The sequence below is a fragment of the Oikopleura dioica genome, chromosome PAR, assembly GCF_907165135.1.
Source record: "Oikopleura dioica chromosome PAR, OKI2018_I68_1.0, whole genome shotgun sequence".
In the NCBI taxonomy this organism is placed as follows: domain Eukaryota; kingdom Metazoa; phylum Chordata; class Appendicularia; order Copelata; family Oikopleuridae; genus Oikopleura; species Oikopleura dioica.
The window spans coordinates 8,332,841-8,351,981 of record NC_137293.1 but is presented as its reverse complement, the minus strand read 5'-3'; the positions used below and the strand labels follow the sequence as shown (position 1 = coordinate 8,351,981).

Here is a 19,141-nt window from a genome sequence, read left to right as displayed (position 1 = left end):
CTCAGGAAGTCATGTTTGACCCTAATTTTTGCGGTTTCCAAGCAGAAATCATCAAAAATTAGGGATGATGATGGAATTATTTAATATTGTTTTATTGGTTTCAAGTAGAAAATTGAAGCAAAGTGACAAGTTGGAAGAGTAATGGCGTCTTTTTTTGGTGCGGCGGTGGTGGTGTAGTTGTTGTTGTTGCAATAATTACGGTTCTTCTTTTTCTTTTTGGTCTTTTTTCATTTTCGTCAGGTGATGCTATTTACAACGAAATCGAGCGAGAAGAGATAATGATAGATATCCATCAACAGGGAGAAGATTACAGATAAGTACAGTACAGTAGCTTCCTGCCTGTAGTTGAGTTAGACTATCACACAACAGCCGCCATCACCATCAGATTTTTGCCCTTTGGAGCCTTTCTGATTTGGTCGTTTTCCGCCTTGTCGGTTTATTTGTCGAACCAGATCGTCAAACATTTCTCGCACCTAAAAACTTATTATTCCTTCTCAACAAACGGGGTACAAACGTTTATTTTGGATTTGGCTGATGTCTCCATAAACTGAACATTTCCCCAGGATCTCGCTAGAGCTTGTCCTTGTTCTCTTCCAACGGCTCTTTCTCCTTCGAGATCGCATTTGTTTCCGACGAGAATGAGTGGGACGTCTTCAGCATCTTTAACTCTAAAAATGATGAGTCAGCAAGCTGTTTAAATATAATAAAAATCACCTGAGAATCTGCTCGCGAATTTCATTGAGGTCTTGAAGGGTGGATTGAGATGTTATGCTGTAAACAAGGGCGAAACCTTGTCCATTCTAAAAACAAATTTATTGACAAAGAAGCTTTTACGACACTTACCTTCATGTAAAGATCTCGCATGGCAGTGAATTGTTCTGTTCCAGCTGTGTCAAGGATTTCCAGCATGCACTAAACAATGGGATTAAGTGTAAAATCTTCACTTTTTTTGAATCGATCATATTTTCCGCGGAAAATTGTCGATTTAGGAAAGTTTCGTCCACAACTTTGAATCTCGGATATAAAAGTCTAGTCGACATTCTTGGGTTAAGACTCAGGTTGTCCAAATAAAGGTGTCCTTTCAATATTTTAACATTATTTTTGCGCCTCAAAGCTGAGATAAAAAAGACATCTGATGAAAAATTTAAAGAACTGACTAACCGTCTGGCCATCTAGCTCAATTTGCTTTCTGTAACTGTCTTCAATGGTTGGGTCGTACTTCTCGACGAAGATGTTTTGGACGAATTGGACTGTCAGGGCAGACTTGCCGACGCCGCCAGACCCGAGGACGACGATTTTGTAATCCTTGGTCATTCTTAAAACAGTTGGAATTTGAAAAGAATTCTGACTTCAACATGAGCTTGAATTTCAACTAATAGCTGCCTGGCCAAAAATGACTGACTGAGTGACATTTTGACACCGTAAAGGACCCTCTTCTCTGTTTGATTAGCCTCTTACTGAACAACTGATTGAAAAAATCATCAATAAAATGACGCCAAAATTAACTCAGTTCTTATTTTCTTCGACTGTCGACGATTTATCTCTAGGATCATCTTTCAAGCTCGATTTCAAGTCTTTCTCTCTAACGCGTTATTCACCAGAGCCTCCATCGTAAAATCCATTGTGTGTTCAGTGACGCCAAGCGTGCCTGAGAGCTCGCGTTTTTCTTTGCTCTTTGTTTTCTGCTGTTCCCGCTAGTATGTTTTTTCAACGTTAAGAATTTATTTATTCCGCTAAAATGCTGCAAAAATGCGGAAAGAAAGGCCAGATCGACTCTTTTTCGCATTTTTCTCCGCAAAAAAATCGACTTTTTAATTATAAATCTCCCGTTAAAAAGGAAGGAAGCTCAAAAAGTATACCAAAAAGTTGAAGAGGGAAATCTCAAGAGCTCCTGTGCTAATTTAGTCTGAGCGTGAAAAAAGGCTCTCTTGAAAAATCTGACTCACAAAGCTGACAGGACAAATCTGCGCGGAAATATTTTAATGCGAGCTGCATAATTAAACATTAATAAATAGAATAAACACTTGAGGGGTCATCTGCTTTGAAGAGCTTTGGATCTTTGATTAAAAGAGACGGTCAGATCTTTTTCATGGATTTTTGATTAGGAATTCCCGACGTAAATAATACTTCTGAATTAAATTCTGAAAGGTTTTGTCAAATTTTTCTCTTTTTTCTTGTGCGATTTTCTCTATTTTCGAAGATATAAATTTATTTCATTAGCAATGGTAGAAATGACCATTTCTTCGTACTGTAATTAATTTGAGGGCTAAGTGTTTATCAATTGGTTCGTGGGGGCTAATAACTTCGCGCGCGGTGGAGGTGCTGCTGGGGGCGACACGCTGCGCCCGGCGCCGCCAATCACTGGAGCAGGCCGAAGTTTCAACCAAAGCAGAATAGCTGAGTATAGCAAGGCACCAGACGCCACCCGAGATAACCTGAAGAGAAAACAAACCGTTTTCCACGCGATAATTGATAACCATAAACGACCTCTTTTGCAGATATCATCAAGTTCGGCTTTTTGAATTGTAACTCAAAATAACTTGAATCTTCGCAATAGAATGTGGAGAAAATTCTATGAAAAAAATGAACAAGTTGATCGATTTTTCAATGCTTTATTTGCGTAAAAACGAGCAAGAGAAGAGTATTTAGGCAGCAAAAAAAAGTTAGCAGGTGATTTCAGTCGAGCATTTTTTCGTTTCTTTGTCGAATTTAAATCCATTTTTGCATTGAATCTCGTACGCTCGCCCTTTCCAGCACCAGACGAATCGATCGCACTGAAATTTTCGCGTCAGATGTCAAATTTTTGCTTGTTTTTACCTCTTCTGGATTAGCAATCATGACTTTGTGCAAGCTATCTCCCGCAACCATGCAGCTTTCTTCGAGGATCCAGGGTATTGACGGCTCGGTTGTTGTTTCGATGGAAGTTGTCGTTGTTGTTGTTTTGGCTGTCGTTGTTAAGTTGGTGGTATTGCTGCTTGTATGGATTAATTCAATTGCTCATGAAAAAAATATGAAATTCCTTCGTAAACTTATTCGTAATCCGACTCCTGTTTGAGACCTCAAACGCAGTCGTTGTTGATTCCATCTCTCCTTTCTTCCAAAAAATTGTTTTCAGCTGTTTTTCCTCGTTGTATCCAGACCCTTCCTCTGAGAACCCGTTTTCCTCCAGCAATACGAGATCAAGCGTATCCCCGTCCGCTATAAATATTCATTTTTATGAATTTATACTTTCAAATACTTTCAAATAAAGCTCTTCAGAATCGATTTCAATTGTTACGACCTCTAATTCACGTTAATGATCCTATATCTTACTTGTATCTCTTTTAACAGAAGAGCTTTTAGCCAATGAAGCGAGGAAGAGGACGAAAATAAAAAGCATTTCTTCAATTTTTTCAATCTTCGAATGATGAATTCAATTTCGTCCCGGTCATTTTTATACGTGAACCTAATAATAGCCGCCAAGCGTAATAATATTTGTATTTGTTCTGCACCGGATGGCCGGAAAAAGACTCAGCAAATACTGCTCCATCTGTTCAGTTCAATTGTTCCGTGAAAATATGTGTGTTTATTTGTTGTTAGAAGAAAGGGATGAAGGCATAATGGAAGGGGAAATGAAGTGTTTTTCATTTAAAAAAATGATCAAAGCTCATCTTTTGGCGCTTCTTCTTCCTCGTCTTTCTTTTCGATTTTCACTGATTCGGGCGTTTTCGGTTCTTTGTTTGGTTTATGTAAAGTTGTGGGAAAATGCATTTATGAATAATTACTTTAGTAATCATTCTACTGTTACTAGATTTAGTAATCTGTATGTTGGAATCGTTCCATCAGCTTACATAAACCCGTTCCTTCTTGGACAGGCTCATCTTCCTGATACAGCTCTGGAAAATCAAGCTCGTCATGTCTCCTTATTTCATCTTCATCGATATCTCTTTTCAACTCGTCCTCAAAGACTTCATCTTCTTCGCCAGGCATGTAACCTTCCATTGGCACTGGCTCTGGTGTATGTCGTTTGAGAGGAACGTAGATTGGTTCTGATCATTTTTAGGAGTTTTCTAGAGCAAATTTGAGATCGATACCTTCTGGAATGGAAAGATAGCACTCGTCGATGCGGATATCATTGACAGGGTAGTCGAAATCGTCATCATCGTAATCCTCTTAAAAGATGAATAAAGTGTGATTGAAGATGATCGAGCTAAACCTGGAAAAGCATCGAAGTATTCTGCATAATCCGGGTCTACGGTCGTCTCTTGAAGCTGTAATTTTAGAAGAACATCCCAACCGTAAACGACCTGTTTACAGATGAAGAATCTCGCAGCATATTTAATTACAGTCTATTTACGAGCTTCCAGCTTGAGCATAACCAGCAATCGAGTCTTTTTTAAATCATAAAGCAGACTATTTTTAAAACAATAGTACAAAAGAAGTACTCGCATGAAACATCCCAAAATTGACTGCAATCATCCCCTTATTATTAACTCTTTTTTATGAAAAGAAAACCATAAAGATGTTATTTTAAGAAGCTGTTTACATTTTTTTCTAGCGTTAAGATTGGGGTGACTTAATTTTGTCCTTGCGTCTAGAACAGAATGAAGTCATCCACGATCGAATAAAAAATCTTGCCTCCTGAAAAAAACAGAATGAAAGAGAAAGAGAGCGAGTTTTGAGATTTTCCGTGGCTATGGTCAGCGAAAACCTTGATAAACTCGCTTCCTAATTGAAAAAATACGAGATCGCGCAACTGTTTCCTTTGCAAACACGACGTGTTCATTGTCCAAGAATCTCGCCTCGTCGTAAAGCACGAAAAACTGGCATCCGTTCGTGTTGGGCCCGTTGTTCGCCATTGAAACCCACTGCTCGTCGTAATGTTTCAGGTCGAAGTTTTCATCGTCGAAAGTATCGCCGTAGATTGAAATTGAGCCCGTCCCGTCGCCGTTTATGATGTCGCCAGCTTGGAGCATGAAGTTTTTGTTGACTCGGTGAATCCGCGTCCCGTTGTAAGAGTAAACTTGCTCGTCGCCTTCTCGTTTGAGTCCTTGGCAAAGTGTCTCGAAGTTTTTCACGGTTTTTGGAACTTGGTCGCCGAAAAGACCTATGTCTACTGTTCCCTTTCAAGAGGTTGATAAAGATTGTCTACTAGACATCAAAATTGCCTGACGGCATAGTCATGAAGCTCAAGATCAATTTCACGGCTAATTTTTCAACCTCTTTCCTGCGCCTCTCCATTGACTGTTATATCCAAATGGGCTATTTTCGTTACTCTTATGGTTGGAACATTATCCTCTGCTGCTTTAATTGCTTTTATAAATAACAGAAAAGAGGACAAGATCATGTTTTACTGCTTTTAGTAACTGTGCAATTAAAATTGAGAACAAGAAATGAAGATCGGCTGAACATGCTCAAATCCCGGAGTAATCCCATCGCCGGGTGCCCGACCCTCGGGGGACTGGGACAGTGCAACAATAGCTTGATACGCTTCTCTCTTGTACTACCAGAAGAAGAGGGAAAGCATCTTCACTGTTTGATCCGTGCATTTTTGATAATTTGATGAAATAACAAAATGACAGAAAAGAATTACATGTGCAAAACACTGTACTATCCTCTGTATAGTAGAAACTTGTGTTGAACAAGGGCAATAAAGCATGTAACGGTTGATTTCAGATGGAAACATAAGCACTTTTAAAACACAATAAATATATTCTAAAGAAGATGAGTTGTAAAATATTCTTTGATGAGATATTTTACAAGGCATTTTATCTTGATAAAATTTCATTTTTAGAAATAACACTCTTTTTTACTTCTTTATTGCTCCAAAATTTTTGGAGTCCAAATGAAGCCTTTCCAGATAGGATAATTTTAATTTGATTCTTCCTTGATTTCATCTTGATAACTTTTCATTTGGATGATTTTATTGATTTTTAAGGATTGATAAGAAATGAAAGCAAAAGTTTTCTGAAGATAAATTGAGTAAATCGGCCCTGTAATTTTACAGTGAGCTGTATATAAATGAATATTAATATTCTCGTCCGTTATTTTTATTGTCAACACTTTGGTCTGACAAATGGACGGGATTTAGTGAAATTGAAGGCAAGCGAGTGAAATATCGGCGACAACGTCAATCATTTTGCGACATTTAATCCTGGAGCTACTGGTGTCGGGTGTTTCGGGCGGGACACGAAAGGTGGCGCGCACCGCCACAGGATCGTGAATGCCTGTCAGCTCTCCTGTCGGCTTAGCGGGCGCAGCTGGCCACTGGTCAACCGATTCTAGAGCCATGCACTTTTTCCGAAGAAACTCAAGCCTTCCGCTTGCTTTTTCATTATTTTCCAAAAATTATGATCGGCTCATTCTCAAAAGCAGTCGAGAAAGATTTCGAGCGCGATTGCGAAAAGTCTGATAGAAGCAAAGCGGCTTATTTCGTATTTAGTAGGTTCCCAGTTTCCAACACATTATTTTTGCGTCATTTTTCATAAAAATGACAACTTATAAACGAATAGAGAACTCATTCATCAAAACGGTGAAGAAGGTTAAGCCTTGTTACACATGTAGAGGGTAAATTTCTTTTTTAAATTCCATAGAAAAAGTTTTGTTAGTTTCACAGCATCAATGCAGAAGGCTCAATGGCTTAACGACGAAGACGAACGATCGCATTGCAATAACTGCGAGAAAAGCAGAAGTGATTGGATGAAAAATTACGATACAGATGCTATTTTTTCTTGTCCCAGAAAAAATTGTAACAAAGATTTGACGTTCGATGATTTCTTCAAGATGAACTGCTGTGAAGAACCTGTTTACGGGCACAAGTTCGAAAAGCTCAAAAAATTGCAATCGAAAGCATTCGAAAATTGTAATCGAAAGTGCAAACTTGACGCAGAAATTGAAGCAATGGGAAAGAAGCTTGAGGAACTACAGATCGAGCGAAAAAATCTAGAGGAAGAATCTTTGACAACGAATGTTGAGCTTCTGACTCTTACGACTGAGATTTGTGGCAAAGGTACTTCACTGAAAAAATATTCACTTCCTAATAAGATTATAGATGTTAAAAACAAGTTCTCCTGCGAAGTTTGCTTCGAGGCCTACAATGCCACTGACCACATCGAGATCGCGATTCCCTGTGGCCATCGATTCTGTCTTGGTTGTCTAAATCTGATGGAAGAGAAGATCTGCCCGACCTGCCGAAACGCGTTCAATGATGATCAGATGATAAAACTTTTCTAACTAAAAAGTTGTCCTCACAGAAATAAATTAGATAAAAATCAAAATTTTCGACTCGTTTTATTTATTGAAAGAGCCCGCAACGGCCAAAATTATCGCAATTATATCAAGAGCTGGAAAATGTCTTCAATGAGAGAATTAGCGACGATGAGTGCTCAACGATATCTCCTTCTTCGCGACCAAACTCCCCACGTGTTTGGATACAACCTGCAGAACGAGGATTACAAGCTCCGAAAGGAAGGCGGGGACGGTAAAGTAAATGTGAAAGCCATCATCATCGCCATGGCTAGCACCGAACCTGGTTCAGCAAGAATGTAAGTTATCAACGAATGAAGTAAATCTATAGTAGCTATTCTTTAGCCTTTGGACTGAGAAGCGCATCCCTGCGCGCGTCACTGGCAATCCAGTGGAAGATCACGTGGCCCAAAAGTGGACAAACGACCAGCGAGCGAGAATGCTGCTGAAGTACTTGTGGATGGTCCCCGCTGGTGATGGAAACGATCCAGATCGAAGCGACATCTACTACCTCCATCACTTGTAGGCAGTCGAATAAACATTTTCGCAAATAATTTTAATTTGTTATTTTCATACTTTTCGTTGAAAAATGCATGTTCTATTTGCGTTTCCTCATTATTCAACTTTGCAGCAGCCTGCAGGAATTTACCAAAATTGTAGTTTTCAAAATGGTGTGAAAAAAAACAAGCCCGGAATAATCGTACATAAACTATTTGGCGAGCATAGTTTTTCGCCATCTGCAGAGAAAAAGGAGGTACTCGGGTATTTCTGTCGGAATGGGGAGACAAGCCCGTGAACAATCCAGCCGCGGATACCGAGACTCACATCCCCACAAGAAATACGAGATTGTGTATTTGAAGTGCTACTGACACTTCTTTCGATCCAAGTTTCGTAATATCTGGGCTCGGCAACCTGTGTAGAAAACCTGAATCAGGCTTTGAAGAGCTAAAATGAAAAGCCGCGTAGCGGCTTTTTTGAAAACAAAACCGCATAACGGCTTTGCGACAAAATAAATCTTATATATTTCAAAATATCAGCGAAGCCGCTTTGCGGCTTCGTTTTCAAAAAAGCCGCTACGCGGCTTTTCATTTTTAAAAGCTAATAGCTCTTCAACTCCTGACTCAGCTTTTCTACACAGGTTCCCGATTTCAGCGTTATATTTGATTGAATAAAGCGATGATCTTTGGACGTAAATAGATTGAAATTATCTTCATTATTTGATATAAATCTTACTTTATCTTTGGATATAGATAGGTGCTTAAATTTATCTCCCCTTCAAGATGTTATCCAAAGCTAAAGAAGAAGAAAAAGAGATAGGGGGAAGCTGCCAAAGAAGAATTCCGAGCTCAGCTGTGCTCTTACCGAGATAACACGACGTTGGAATGTCGTAAATTTTCAGTCCCTTTTTTGGCCGTTACTCTCAAGGGTTCACGCTTTTTTCTTCATTTTCTTGTGTGTAGAAATGTGTTCATTGAAAATTACCAAACGAAGATGGGCGCTCTCCAGAAATCTCTGATGACTAGAGAATGTCTGGTAGACATCGACTTTATCGCTGATTCGGCAGAACTGAAAATGCTCAACACCACAATTACAGATTCAATTAATCGCTTTATATATTTTTCTAGTTTCTTGTTCTTTGATCAGATTAAGCATGGGATAAAATTGTCATGTGGAGAAATATGTTTAAATAATTACAAGATGAAATATGTAGCAAGACTTGGATACTGACTTGTTGAAAATCAATCAACAGTGGTGGCAGTCGCTCCACCGTGAAGAGTGCTCACCAGGACGCAAGAGATTCCATTTCGGCGTTGATTAATTGAGATCACTCTTTTCAGTGGGCTCTTGGCACTCGACTCGTCCTTTTTCAAGTCCTTTTTTTTTAACCCAGGTGGAGTGAGAAGTAGGTAGAATGATAGATGAATAAAAACGAAACTACGAAACTTTTTCTTAATAAAAATCGTTTTACTTCGCCCTTTTTTCAGGTGAATATTGTCCAAGAGAGTCCCAGGATCAGGACAAGTGCAGGCCTGAAACCGCATTTTACAACCGCTAACATCTCTAATTAGACCAATTAGAACACTATCATATTTGTACGATAATCTCGAAGGGGAAGTACGCCTCTTCCACATCCTCCCTCTCTCAGTCCCCCGTGCCATCAATATCTCCACCAAACCACATCCGAGATACTAATCGCCATCGAAAACCCAGCGACTGAGATTATAAGACTAAACTGTCTGTTTGTAGAATTTGCGAAAACAAGCGCCAATGATGTGACCAGTTGTTTCAAGGTTTTTTTAGAATTTGTTGGAAATTTCAAATGCGCGACTGTCTCTGTAATTATCACGGCATTGAACATTCCTCGAGCCTTTCTCGCAGGGAGAGAATGGCGAAATAGATGAGAATCGAAGAAATTATCCTCATTCAAGAGTGAACCGAATATTCTAAATTTATTCAAATTAATGAATATGGATTCAGGGGATAGACATTTTAAGCACAGTAGATTATGAAATGAAGAGTTTATCTAATTAATGATATTAAAATCATTGCTTCCCATCAATAAAATAAGAGACAACAGATTTCTATAATAAAATTACGACAGTGCTGAAAATGTCACGAATGTCACGAATGTAACGAATGTCACGAATGTCACGAAAACTCTAGAGTTTTACTGAAAATGTCACGAAAAAAACATGTTATCGTGACTTTCGTGAAATTCGTGACATTTTCAGTGCTGACCTAAAATTAGCATAATTTAATCTACCAATTGTATTAAAAAATCGAGCATAAAGAACTAATAAATCATCTCTGTTGGTGACAGTGAATTTCCACTCTTCAGATATCCAAATCAAAGACAACCGAGATTCCGTAGCCTTCCCCGAGATTCTCGGGCCGAGAATGGACCGGACGCGCGTGTGGTCAGTTTTATCTGGCAACAATGTCAGTAATAGGTACGTAGCGCGGCCGCTCGCGCCCCAGAATGCTGCTTTGATGTCGCCTAATACAATTTTAATGGGCGGCATGGGGACTCTTCAGAAACCATGGGAAGCGACAAATTAGGGGATTTAAAATATCATTACCTCCCGGAAACGGGCGATCCTGCTGACAGCTCGATGCTTTCGATGAGAACGTATCATTCAGAGCCACTTGGCAGCTAGAAATTATAAACAACGGTGGAGCAAGGAAAATGAGCTCGAAAAAGGAGCATCGATTCTGCGCAGCTTCATTAGCAAAAGCTCTAGGCGGTGGTCTGCATTTTCTGATGTTTATTGTGACTCTAATATTTCTCTGGAGGTGGTGATTTGGTGGTATCGCTGCAGCGAGAAGGTGCCAATTACGGACCAAAAAGCTGGGACGACCGCGGCGTAGCTGCTCTGCTACCAGTAAAGAAGCTTGCGCGGGAGGAGAAATTCCAGAAAATTAATGAATGTCGATGTCAAGTTCAGTCGCAGTTCGGTGTTCTCTAAGTCGGAAAAAACTATTTTTTTGAGATTAAATTTTTTTAAAAAGTGCTTTTAGAATTTAAGCCTTTCTAAGAAAATCTTATTTTTTTTTATGTTTTAACGTCAAATAATTTAAGAGGCGTAAAAACGAGACTGATGATTAGATGTGTCTGGGAGACAGATTGAATTAAGTCTCGAAAAAGAAGGTGAGGCTCAAAGGTAAGGGAGCGCGTTTTCTAATTTTGATGCGGTCTACTTCTGCAATTCGTCGCGGGCCCAAACTCTATAATTTCGCAGCCGTGCGAGGCCGCGAATTCGAAAATTCACGGAACACGAATCGCCACGCATCATCTTGCCAAAACATCTTCGCCACATTTTTTTTTCTTAGCATCAATACTTCAATAGAACTCAAGACTCCAGAAGAAGGAGCTTATCGATTTGAGTGATACGATAAATAGAAAACAATATTGCATACCGGTATGATTATATTTTTACATATGTTTATATCGAAATTGTTCATACTTCTTTGATACCAACTGTTGGTTGCACAGTGCTTCCTATCAAAGAGCAAATGTTAGGATAAGAGAACACCTTACCTTCAATGAGAAACTCGAGAAATCGCTTAATTACAGAGCTCGAAGAAATTTAGGCTAAACAATTTTTATTTATTCTAAAGAAGGTACAAACAACGCAAACAAAATATTTGCTCGACATGGTGGTGCTGGCCTCTTGGTGTTGTTGTTGGTCTAGCTGCGCGCTAAGACTGGCGCACGGGCGAAACTGCCTATTAAAGCATCAACGATACTCAACAGGAGATCCAGCGAGAGGCCAGCCACTCCACCACCACCGGCGCAATCAAAACAGCGCACTTCTTCTGCACCACTTTTCTGGAGAAGGAAGATGTGCGCTCCCGTCGAATCTACTTGGAGAACTTGACTTTTTTGAAGACCATTCCAATTCGAGTCTAAGCCTATTTTACTAAGACCGTAGAATCAAACATTTCCGAGTACAATTTCGATTCAAAAGTAGCCCTGTCTTACTGTGATTATTACTCGTGAACCGAAAAGCTATCTTATCACTGGCTCGGCAGCTATCTCCGCTGATACGGTCAGTCCTCGGTTTTCTAATGACCATCAACTACTACCACCCCGTTTCAATCTTATCCGCCTCTAACTCGACCACGGCCGGAAATGTCTCCTGTCATGTCTGGAATTCTGCCGCTAGAATTGATCAACGCATGTTTGCATTTTTATGATTTTTATTTTCAATATTTTCTGGACGTTTTTTTTTGTGCCGGTGTTTTAAATAAACAGGAAAAAAAAGTTGTTGAAAATTTTCGGTTTTCTTCAGTAATGTACAGCGATGAGTAGTAGGAAATATTTGAAATACAGATTCTAGAGTAGATGCAAGTTTTTGCAATGAAAAATATTTGGTGTGTATTTTTTGGTGATGTTGTCTTCTTGCGAATTCGTGAAATTATATAGCAATCCATACATATTATTGTAGCTCCTTCTTATTGCTTGTAATAAGCTTGTTGGGGCCAGCCAGCCGCCCAGGACAGACTCGTCGGGAGGCCGCCCACCGCGTGGGAGGAGAAGTCCACTGAGGAGGTGTAGGAACTGGGAAGGAGGCTGGCAGGGTTGAGCGCGGCGGATGTGGAGATGAAGGATTTTGAGTCGATTGACGATGCGTCAGGAGAGCCGCAACTGATCCGGTCAATCCAGAGTCGCTGATTTGATTGGCGATGCTACCAGTAAGCGTGGGGATGCCGGTGCTAGCCGCTGTAGCCGAATAGGTAGGCGAGTTGTCGGCATGACTGTCGGGAGAGGTGACGGTAGGAACGTGCGTGGAACTCAAGCCATTGGCGAGAACACCGGCGACACTGGCAGAAACAGCTTCTGATTGAACTTGGTGCTGGAGAGCTTCTTGTTCCAAACGAGAAGCTGTTGCTGATGCTGTCAGGCCAGGGAGACCGGCTGTTGGTGATCCAGAGGGCATTGACGGGACGCCGAGGTTGGAGCCGGGTGAGCGGGGCATGAGACCGTTGGATTGATTCAGAAGAGAAGAGGCGTTGGGGGAGGAGTGTTCAGACTGATCTTCCTCATCATCATCACTGAACGTATATTTAGAAATAGAAGACTGCGGCGTTCATGTCATCTTGAAAATGTTTGTAATTTGCTTATCAAAGCAACAGTTGCTTGAAAACTCAAACAGATAAAATTTTCAATACAGTTAAGGTTTTCACTTACCCATTAGGTCCGCCTTCATTATCAGATCCAGCGCCACTTCCACCATCATTTTCGACTTTGACTGAAACTCCTCCTTGCTTCATCAGCTTTTTGTATTTGGATCGTCTGTTTTGAAACCAGATTTTGACCTGAAAAGGAACGTTAAATTCTCTAATTCGCTAATTCCTTTCGGCACGTTACATCACATAATGAGCCAGTTGTCAGTAAGTAGAAGATATGATAAGCCGCTAAAATGGCTAAAATTATAGAGCTATGTAATAATGACACGTGATCACGTTCACAGTAATTACAAGTCTGAGCCGCAATTTGTGAGCAGCCTACATATAGCGTATCAATTACCCAGCCGAGAGTGGCACTTTGGTGATCTAACCCAGGCCTTATCGCCGCATTTAAATTATTTTCAACTATTATATTTAGTTGAACCGAAATTGCCATCTTCCCTCAATTGCCCAGTTCACGTTAAACTTTCTCAACTGAAAATTACTCAGAAATGAATTGAATTTAAGGGGCTAAGCCTTCCTAGAGTCAGATTTACAACTAGATTGTGGTCCAAGAATTAAGATATTGACACCCTTATGGTCTAAGGTTAGGGTTAGGTTTGGTGAACTCAATCTCTTCAGAATCATCTTTAAAAGGGCTGATAAGGTGGAAATATATGGAAAGGGCTAAGTAAAGGGGCTTTTTATTTTAGTTCTTCAGAAAATATTTATATATACCTAATCAAGTTTCGCCCGCGCGAAAGGCGGCAGATCAAAGTCGCCCCCGTTCAAAAACAAAATCTCTGTTTTCATAAAGCTTGTGGAATCTCTAGAAAAATTTCTCTAAGCTATTTTTCACATGGCATTTTTGTTGCTTGGTGGTGGAGATGGGCCACCGGATGAACAAATATAACTTGCCCAAGGAAGTCGGCGGCGCGCCTTTGAAGCGCTCGCGCCCGCGATAGAAAAATACAAATTTCTTCCCACGAGGCGACCGGTTGGTGCCACCGGAGCGGAAGGGTCACGTGATCGAGCTATGTTCCAGCAGGAAGTGGCAAGCTGACCGCGGAGAAAGATTCTAATTAATGGACAAGTGCTTTTTGCGAAAGTACTTCTAAGAATGCTTCAAAAATTTGGAGCCAGCGAGTTCTTCTCATTCAAAAATGAACAATATCGGGGTTCTATAAGAAGATCTGTCTTCCGAAGAAATCGACGCTTCTCGCTACCTTCCTTGCTGAATTTTATTTCAGTTTTATGTCGAAATCAAGGAAGAAAAAGCCGCCAACTGGCATTATAATTTCATTTTATCATGATCCAAGAATATTCAGTATTCCAAAATTCTCTACCACAAAAAAACGAGGAAGAAAGGGCCGAGAATGATTGAGAACAGTGTCTATTGAGGGTTATTTTCACACAGCTCGATGATGGAGTAGGACTAATACGCCCATCCATCTTCAATACAACATTGGCAAACAGCGGGAAAAGAGGAAAACGAGAAAATCTGGAATAGAGAGATCGTAAAATCAAAGCCCCCCTCTCGCTTCACCTCGGAGCACGAACTCAAAAACGCATAAAAATGCATCCTTGTCGCAAAAATCTTCATCCGTCGTAAATATTCCCGCTGCCGTTAAATTTAAAAAGCGCGAAAACGGAGAAAAAAAAATCTACCGACTACTGTACGGCTCCGTCTGGTCGATATGGTGGGTCGCCGCTGTTTTTTAGCCGCGCGACAAACTTCCGCATCCGGAAAGGAGTTTTTTCGTAAGACCTTACTACTTGGTACAAAACCACCACTACATAACTTAATTGTTTAACACAGAAGTTACATCGCTCACGCGTTGTTTTTGTTATCTTGTTTTGAGTTTTAAGTCCTTGTGAGAGTCTGCTATTTACGAGAAGCTCTCGCCAAGATTGTCAACTAGACTTTTCGACTTTTCTGGGAGTTGGGTTGTTCATCTGACTTTGGAAAATTTGTCACCGAAATCGGCGCAAATTCGGAAGTTTGATTGACAATCTTGGACCTTCATAAGCTGATTTCAAGTTGAGAGTCTTAGTTAATGCCTCTAGCCGGTGAATAAGAATGCAGATCGTGTTAAAAACTAGTGGGAAAGTCGTAAATACCCGAATCAGATGCTAAGCTCTGGGAATAACCATCAATGCTTCTGACCTCATGGGCGGATTACTGAGCTTCTCTTTTTCTTAAAAAATTCGAAATTCCGTAAACAAACTTTTGGCGAAAAATTTCAAGACTAGAAATCGGAGAGGGCAATTTTCAGATTTGTAAGTATGAAAGCGCGGAACCGGAGCTTTCATCTATCCGGTGCTAGAATGAATCTCTCACGGATATCTCGCAGTGAATTTGAGTAAGCAGGCACTCCTCTTGTGCCCCACACCTGCTGCAAGAAGAAGAAAAAAAACTGATACTGAGAAGAAATTGAAGAGGTAGGTATTGTTAATTATGCTCAAAGTTTGGTTGAAAATTAGTTATTTTCCAAAACCCTCAATTCTTTAATTATCGAAAATGCAAGAGTAAGCATTTAATAAAAAAATGTTACGAAAGTTAATACGCATGGTCGACATTTATGAAGTCGTCATGGCCTGTAGATTTACTGCCTCAAGTTGATGGCTCCAAGTTTACTATGAGAAAAAAACGCGCCGTTTGAGAATAAATCTGTGGCCTCTTAAAAAACCCCGTGTTTCAGGGGGCCCCCGTTAGATGGAATTAATGGGCGTACAAGTGGCTTTGTTTTTCTAGCTGGTCCAGAATGGCAAATTTACGGCGTAATTGGCAATGTAACACGTTCACGCAAAAATTAAGGAAACAAGTGTCTAATTGGCCAGTTAGCTAAATTATACCCTCTGAGATGGTTTATGAACATAATCATTTCCGTCTTCTGGTTGTTTGAGTCCGAAAGTAATTACACGATGATGTCCTTTTGCGTCAAAATAATTACCTAAAGCTAATTGATATACCGCTATCTAATAACGCGCATACAAAAGCGGATCATATCTTCTACTGAACTTTAATCTTTCGAGTTCAACGGCCTTTGAAAAAATCAAGGGAAAAATTACCTGTGTCTGTGTGAGCCCGAGCGAAGCGGCCAGCTCAGCACGTTCCGGCAATGCCAGATATTGCGTTTGATTGAAGCGTTTGTTCAGCTCCTGGAGTTGAAGTGAACTGTAAATCGTTCGTGGTTTTCGCATCTTCTTCTTTTTGCCCTTTGAGTCTGGCAGGAGCCCACTATCTGAAGAATTTAATAAGGAAACTTTCTTAAGAAGTATCTTTAAAAATTCATCTTGAACCCTAACCCTAACCGTCTTCTGTCGTTAACCCTGCACTAGAATTTCTATTAACCAAAATTCTGCGCATGTAAAAATCCGCCGCCCCTCTAGCGAAGTTCTAGAGGTGATAAGGAGGATGGAACATTATCCGGTGCTTGAGCAAATGCTTTTTTAAATGATAGATAGCACCTTGACCACAAAAAGTTAGCGCCGTTTGAAGTGAGTCTCATCTTCCGCTCTAATTCATTTTTCATTATTCACGCAAGACCAAAAGTCATTTTTTCTTCCGACGCTTCATCTTTTAGGAATCATTAGCTCTTCTCATGATTCTGTTTGTTGTTTATTCCTCCGCTGATGAATACAGAAGAAGGGGTAGACTTTTTGACAGACAGATGTTGAATCATCGGAGGATATATAAATTATATTACCGATGGTTTCAGCCGCTGATTCAGAAAAACTCAAAAGTTAAAGTGATAAAATTAAACTTTGCTTATTCACAAATTGATACTTTTCCAGCGTTTAAAATATATTCTCCAAGAACATCAAACTTTTGAATAATGGAAAAATTTCAACTGTTCATATTCATGAAAATTGAATAAAAGCTCTTTTTCGTATCAAGAGTACTCAATTTGTCGATCTTCGAAAAACAAAATAGAAATTTATCTCGCCTCGATTCTAAATTTATCAGCTCGATATCGGAGCCCTTCGTCAGTGTCCGATGACTCTTCCACTACTGCAGCGCGACTACTCCCCTTTCAAGCCCTTCTTCCCTCATGACTCTCTCGCGGCGAAAAAGAGATCCACCTGAGTGAGTGAAAGCGCCCAAAATAGAATTTCCACTTGGCCGGTGAAAAACTTTTCAAAAACAGACTCGTGATCATCACCGCGTTTTTTGACGTTTAGGAAAGTTAGATGATCACGTGACCGTCGAAAAAAAGTTTACTGTAGCCGTAGAAATACAGTATCTGTACCTATAAGTTCAGTAATCTCTTCGCGCGAAAGTTACTCGATCGCGATTCGGTTAATCCATTCGGGTCATTCTCGCGATTACCCTCCGGATTTGACCTTCTCAGAACTTTGTCAGAATATGACAATTTCATAATCTATCATTAACACATTTGACCTGTGCATACTACTCAACCCAACTCGATCCCGTCTTTGGAGAGGCATCTATGGCGACTGTTGCAAAAGCCGCTTTATCCGTAAATGAGGACGCCGCTCGTGGCAAAAACACTCAGCCGGATCAACGCCGGATCATCTCGGACCAGCGTGAAAAGCCACCCGCACTAGAATGCCCGTTACCGAGCTTGACGATGATTTATTGGGAATTTACTACTCACTCACCGTGTATAAAACGCATATTCTAGCTTACTTGGTCCAGAAACGCTAGAATCTGAAAGTGATTCTAAAGTTCTTTCTTGTCACAATCTATCCGATCGTTATTATTTTTATCTCGCGGTGGAGGGTGTTAATTACGCCCGTTTTACGACACATTAGCGGTACGGATTGGACAGTTATGGGCGCTTGCAATAAACAGGGACGAGTGGGAAGGGAGCCTGGACTGGGTAGAAAAAAAAAAGTGATTTTATGAGTCTAGGGGCCTCTTTGAAGAGAGTGTCGCTTACTGGGCACCTGCGACGTCGCTTCAAGGTTGCTTCAAAGATAAATTAGGAATCATCGCAGCCAGCTAGTCGCTGCAGCACTCACTCACCAATAAAAAGAGAGAGTCACAAAGTTTAGTACTTCTTTTTATCAAAAAAAAATCTACCTCACTTTATATCTATGAATGTATATAAAATCTTCTGTTACTAGTTACGTTGGAATGGAGCCATCACCACGACCCTTTACATCCTTATGCGCGACAGGGCAATTTAACTCGGGTATCGCTCCACGGGCGGATATTTTTACGCCAGATAAATTTTGTAAGAAATCTTCACTCAATCTCGCCAAAAATCGTTCAAAAATTAGTTTTCCAAGCAAAAGTTCGGGCAAAAAATAAAGAAGAAAATTCAACTCGAGTCTCTCTTTTAATTTACCCGTAAATAAAAATTCTTTCACTTTATCTTGGGGTAGGGGAGATCGAAGGAGAGAAATTCTTTCACCTCATGCCTCGTGACGGGAAGGGTTTATGAAGCCTAACCGCCACAAATATGCCCACCGCGGCGAGCCATATAACACCTTGCATGCCCTCAACTATGCCCAATGCGCATGGCCCCTCTGATGCCAACTATCGCTCTCCGTATTCTAGTGCTATTTATTGCCCGTCGATCCCGAAAAAACGACTTACCGAATGGGTTGTCCGTGAATCCAAGTGGCGGGTAGCCAGACTGGGCAAAAGCTGCATACTGTGACGAAGCTGCGAGGCCTCCTGTGGGGGAAGAATTGATAAGACTCGAGCTTTTTCAAGGGTCGAAAATTGAAGGAGAATTTTATCTTTGTTTCGAAAAATCTTCCTGATGGTGCAAAATTGGACTGAGTTTATTTTTATTTCGACCCATTCCTAGGATACGACGATGAGGAGTTATTATAAACGCCGGAGTAGTAATTGCTTCCTCGCGATGCTGTTCCATAGGCCGAGTCGGGATAGCCAGTGTAACCGTAGCTCATTCCAGCTGTCTCGTTTGAACCGAGCTGAACAACCATAATTAAAGGAGGGTGCTATCGCTGAGTGTCTTTCTGTTCTCTTTCTTTCGTTTTTCTCTATGATTCCTGCCTTCCGAGACCGTTATTAGCTGGAGGAGGGGTTGATAGTGAAAAATTAAAGGCGAAATTATGGGGGTGTAAATTATGGGTTTATATGCGGCTGGCGGGTGCTACCTACCATTCTCTATCAGGTACAATTACTCCGAGAGAGCGGCGGAGCTGCCCTAACCGGGAATTACGTTCGCCACAGTGGCAGCGTGCGAGCGCCCCCTAGCAGCCCCAGCGAAATCGAATCGGCCCGAGCGACCGGAGCGGGACGACG

At 40.7% G+C, this 19,141-nt stretch overlaps 5 protein-coding genes and 1 long non-coding RNA gene across 6 annotated transcripts; 2 read left to right on the top strand and 4 right to left on the bottom strand.

The window, feature by feature from the left end:
* Positions 1–90: 90 nt before the first annotated feature.
* LOC145702324 (ras-related protein Rap-1b-like) lies at positions 91–15,149 on the bottom strand. The gene is made up of 6 exons (XM_081779542.1): positions 15,143–15,149; positions 1,162–1,324; positions 844–912; positions 715–800; positions 515–668; positions 91–473 (listed from the first exon to the last, which is right to left on the bottom strand). Exons 2-6 carry the CDS (start codon positions 1,312–1,314, stop codon positions 351–353), a joined length of 585 nt encoding a protein of 194 aa, XP_081635668.1. The 5' UTR covers positions 1,315–1,324; positions 15,143–15,149; the 3' UTR covers positions 91–350.
* LOC145704450 (uncharacterized) lies at positions 2,599–3,416 on the bottom strand. The gene is made up of 3 exons (XR_014134459.1): positions 3,313–3,416; positions 2,818–3,198; positions 2,599–2,774 (listed from the first exon to the last, which is right to left on the bottom strand). It is a non-coding gene; the product is annotated as an uncharacterized LOC145704450 (long non-coding RNA).
* Positions 3,640–5,352, bottom strand: LOC145705212 (uncharacterized). Its single transcript, XM_081782665.1, has 6 exons — positions 5,200–5,352; positions 4,737–5,095; positions 4,196–4,286; positions 4,074–4,151; positions 3,831–4,028; positions 3,640–3,692 (listed from the first exon to the last, which is right to left on the bottom strand). Exons 1-6 carry the CDS (start codon positions 5,324–5,326, stop codon positions 3,640–3,642), a joined length of 906 nt encoding a protein of 301 aa, XP_081638791.1. The 5' UTR covers positions 5,327–5,352.
* LOC145705210 (uncharacterized) lies at positions 6,408–7,212 on the top strand. The gene is made up of 3 exons (XM_081782664.1): positions 6,408–6,546; positions 6,588–6,988; positions 7,031–7,212. Exons 1-3 carry the CDS (start codon positions 6,470–6,472, stop codon positions 7,210–7,212), a joined length of 660 nt encoding a protein of 219 aa, XP_081638790.1. The 5' UTR covers positions 6,408–6,469.
* Positions 7,305–7,750, top strand: LOC145705209 (uncharacterized). Its single transcript, XM_081782663.1, has 2 exons — positions 7,305–7,523; positions 7,570–7,750. Exons 1-2 carry the CDS (start codon positions 7,330–7,332, stop codon positions 7,748–7,750), a joined length of 375 nt encoding a protein of 124 aa, XP_081638789.1. The 5' UTR covers positions 7,305–7,329.
* On the bottom strand, positions 11,927–18,819 carry LOC145702323 (uncharacterized). The gene is given in 6 exon segments (XM_081779541.1): positions 11,927–12,366; positions 12,369–12,780; positions 12,917–13,044; positions 15,967–16,139; positions 18,464–18,567; positions 18,671–18,819. Coding segments are annotated over 6 exon segments (1,152 nt in total). The 3' UTR covers positions 11,927–12,180.
* Between the last annotated feature and the right edge of the window lie 322 nt (positions 18,820–19,141).

What these genes read in the sequence shown, in the direction of transcription:
- LOC145705210 (XM_081782664.1), top strand. Translation starts at nt 6,470, where the DNA reads ATGACAACTTATAAACGAATAGAGAACTCATTCATCAAAACGGTGAAG. An exon ending in CCTTGTTACACATGTAGAGG is followed by an intron (nt 6,547 to 6,587) that starts GTAAATTTCTTT and finishes AAGTTTTGTTAG; the next exon opens with TTTCACAGCATCAATGCAGA. An exon ending in GACTGAGATTTGTGGCAAAG is followed by an intron (nt 6,989 to 7,030) that starts GTACTTCACTGA and finishes ATAAGATTATAG; the next exon opens with ATGTTAAAAACAAGTTCTCC.
- LOC145705209 (XM_081782663.1), top strand. Translation starts at nt 7,330, where the DNA reads ATGTCTTCAATGAGAGAATTAGCGACGATGAGTGCTCAACGATATCTC. An exon ending in GAACCTGGTTCAGCAAGAAT is followed by an intron (nt 7,524 to 7,569) that starts GTAAGTTATCAA and finishes GCTATTCTTTAG; the next exon opens with CCTTTGGACTGAGAAGCGCA.
- LOC145705212 (XM_081782665.1), bottom strand. Translation starts at nt 5,326, where the DNA reads ATGATCTTGTCCTCTTTTCTGTTATTTATAAAAGCAATTAAAGCAGCA. An exon ending in TGGAGAGGCGCAGGAAAGAG is followed by an intron (nt 5,096 to 5,199) that starts GTTGAAAAATTA and finishes GAAAGGGAACAG; the next exon opens with TAGACATAGGTCTTTTCGGC. An exon ending in ATACTTCGATGCTTTTCCAG is followed by an intron (nt 4,152 to 4,195) that starts GTTTAGCTCGAT and finishes TCATCTTTTAAG; the next exon opens with AGGATTACGATGATGACGAT.
- LOC145702324 (XM_081779542.1), bottom strand. Translation starts at nt 1,314, where the DNA reads ATGACCAAGGATTACAAAATCGTCGTCCTCGGGTCTGGCGGCGTCGGC. An exon ending in TTGAGCTAGATGGCCAGACG is followed by an intron (nt 913 to 1,161) that starts GTTAGTCAGTTC and finishes CCCATTGTTTAG; the next exon opens with TGCATGCTGGAAATCCTTGA. An exon ending in CAGCCAAATCCAAAATAAAC is followed by an intron (nt 474 to 514) that starts GTTTGTACCCCG and finishes ATAAGTTTTTAG; the next exon opens with GTGCGAGAAATGTTTGACGA.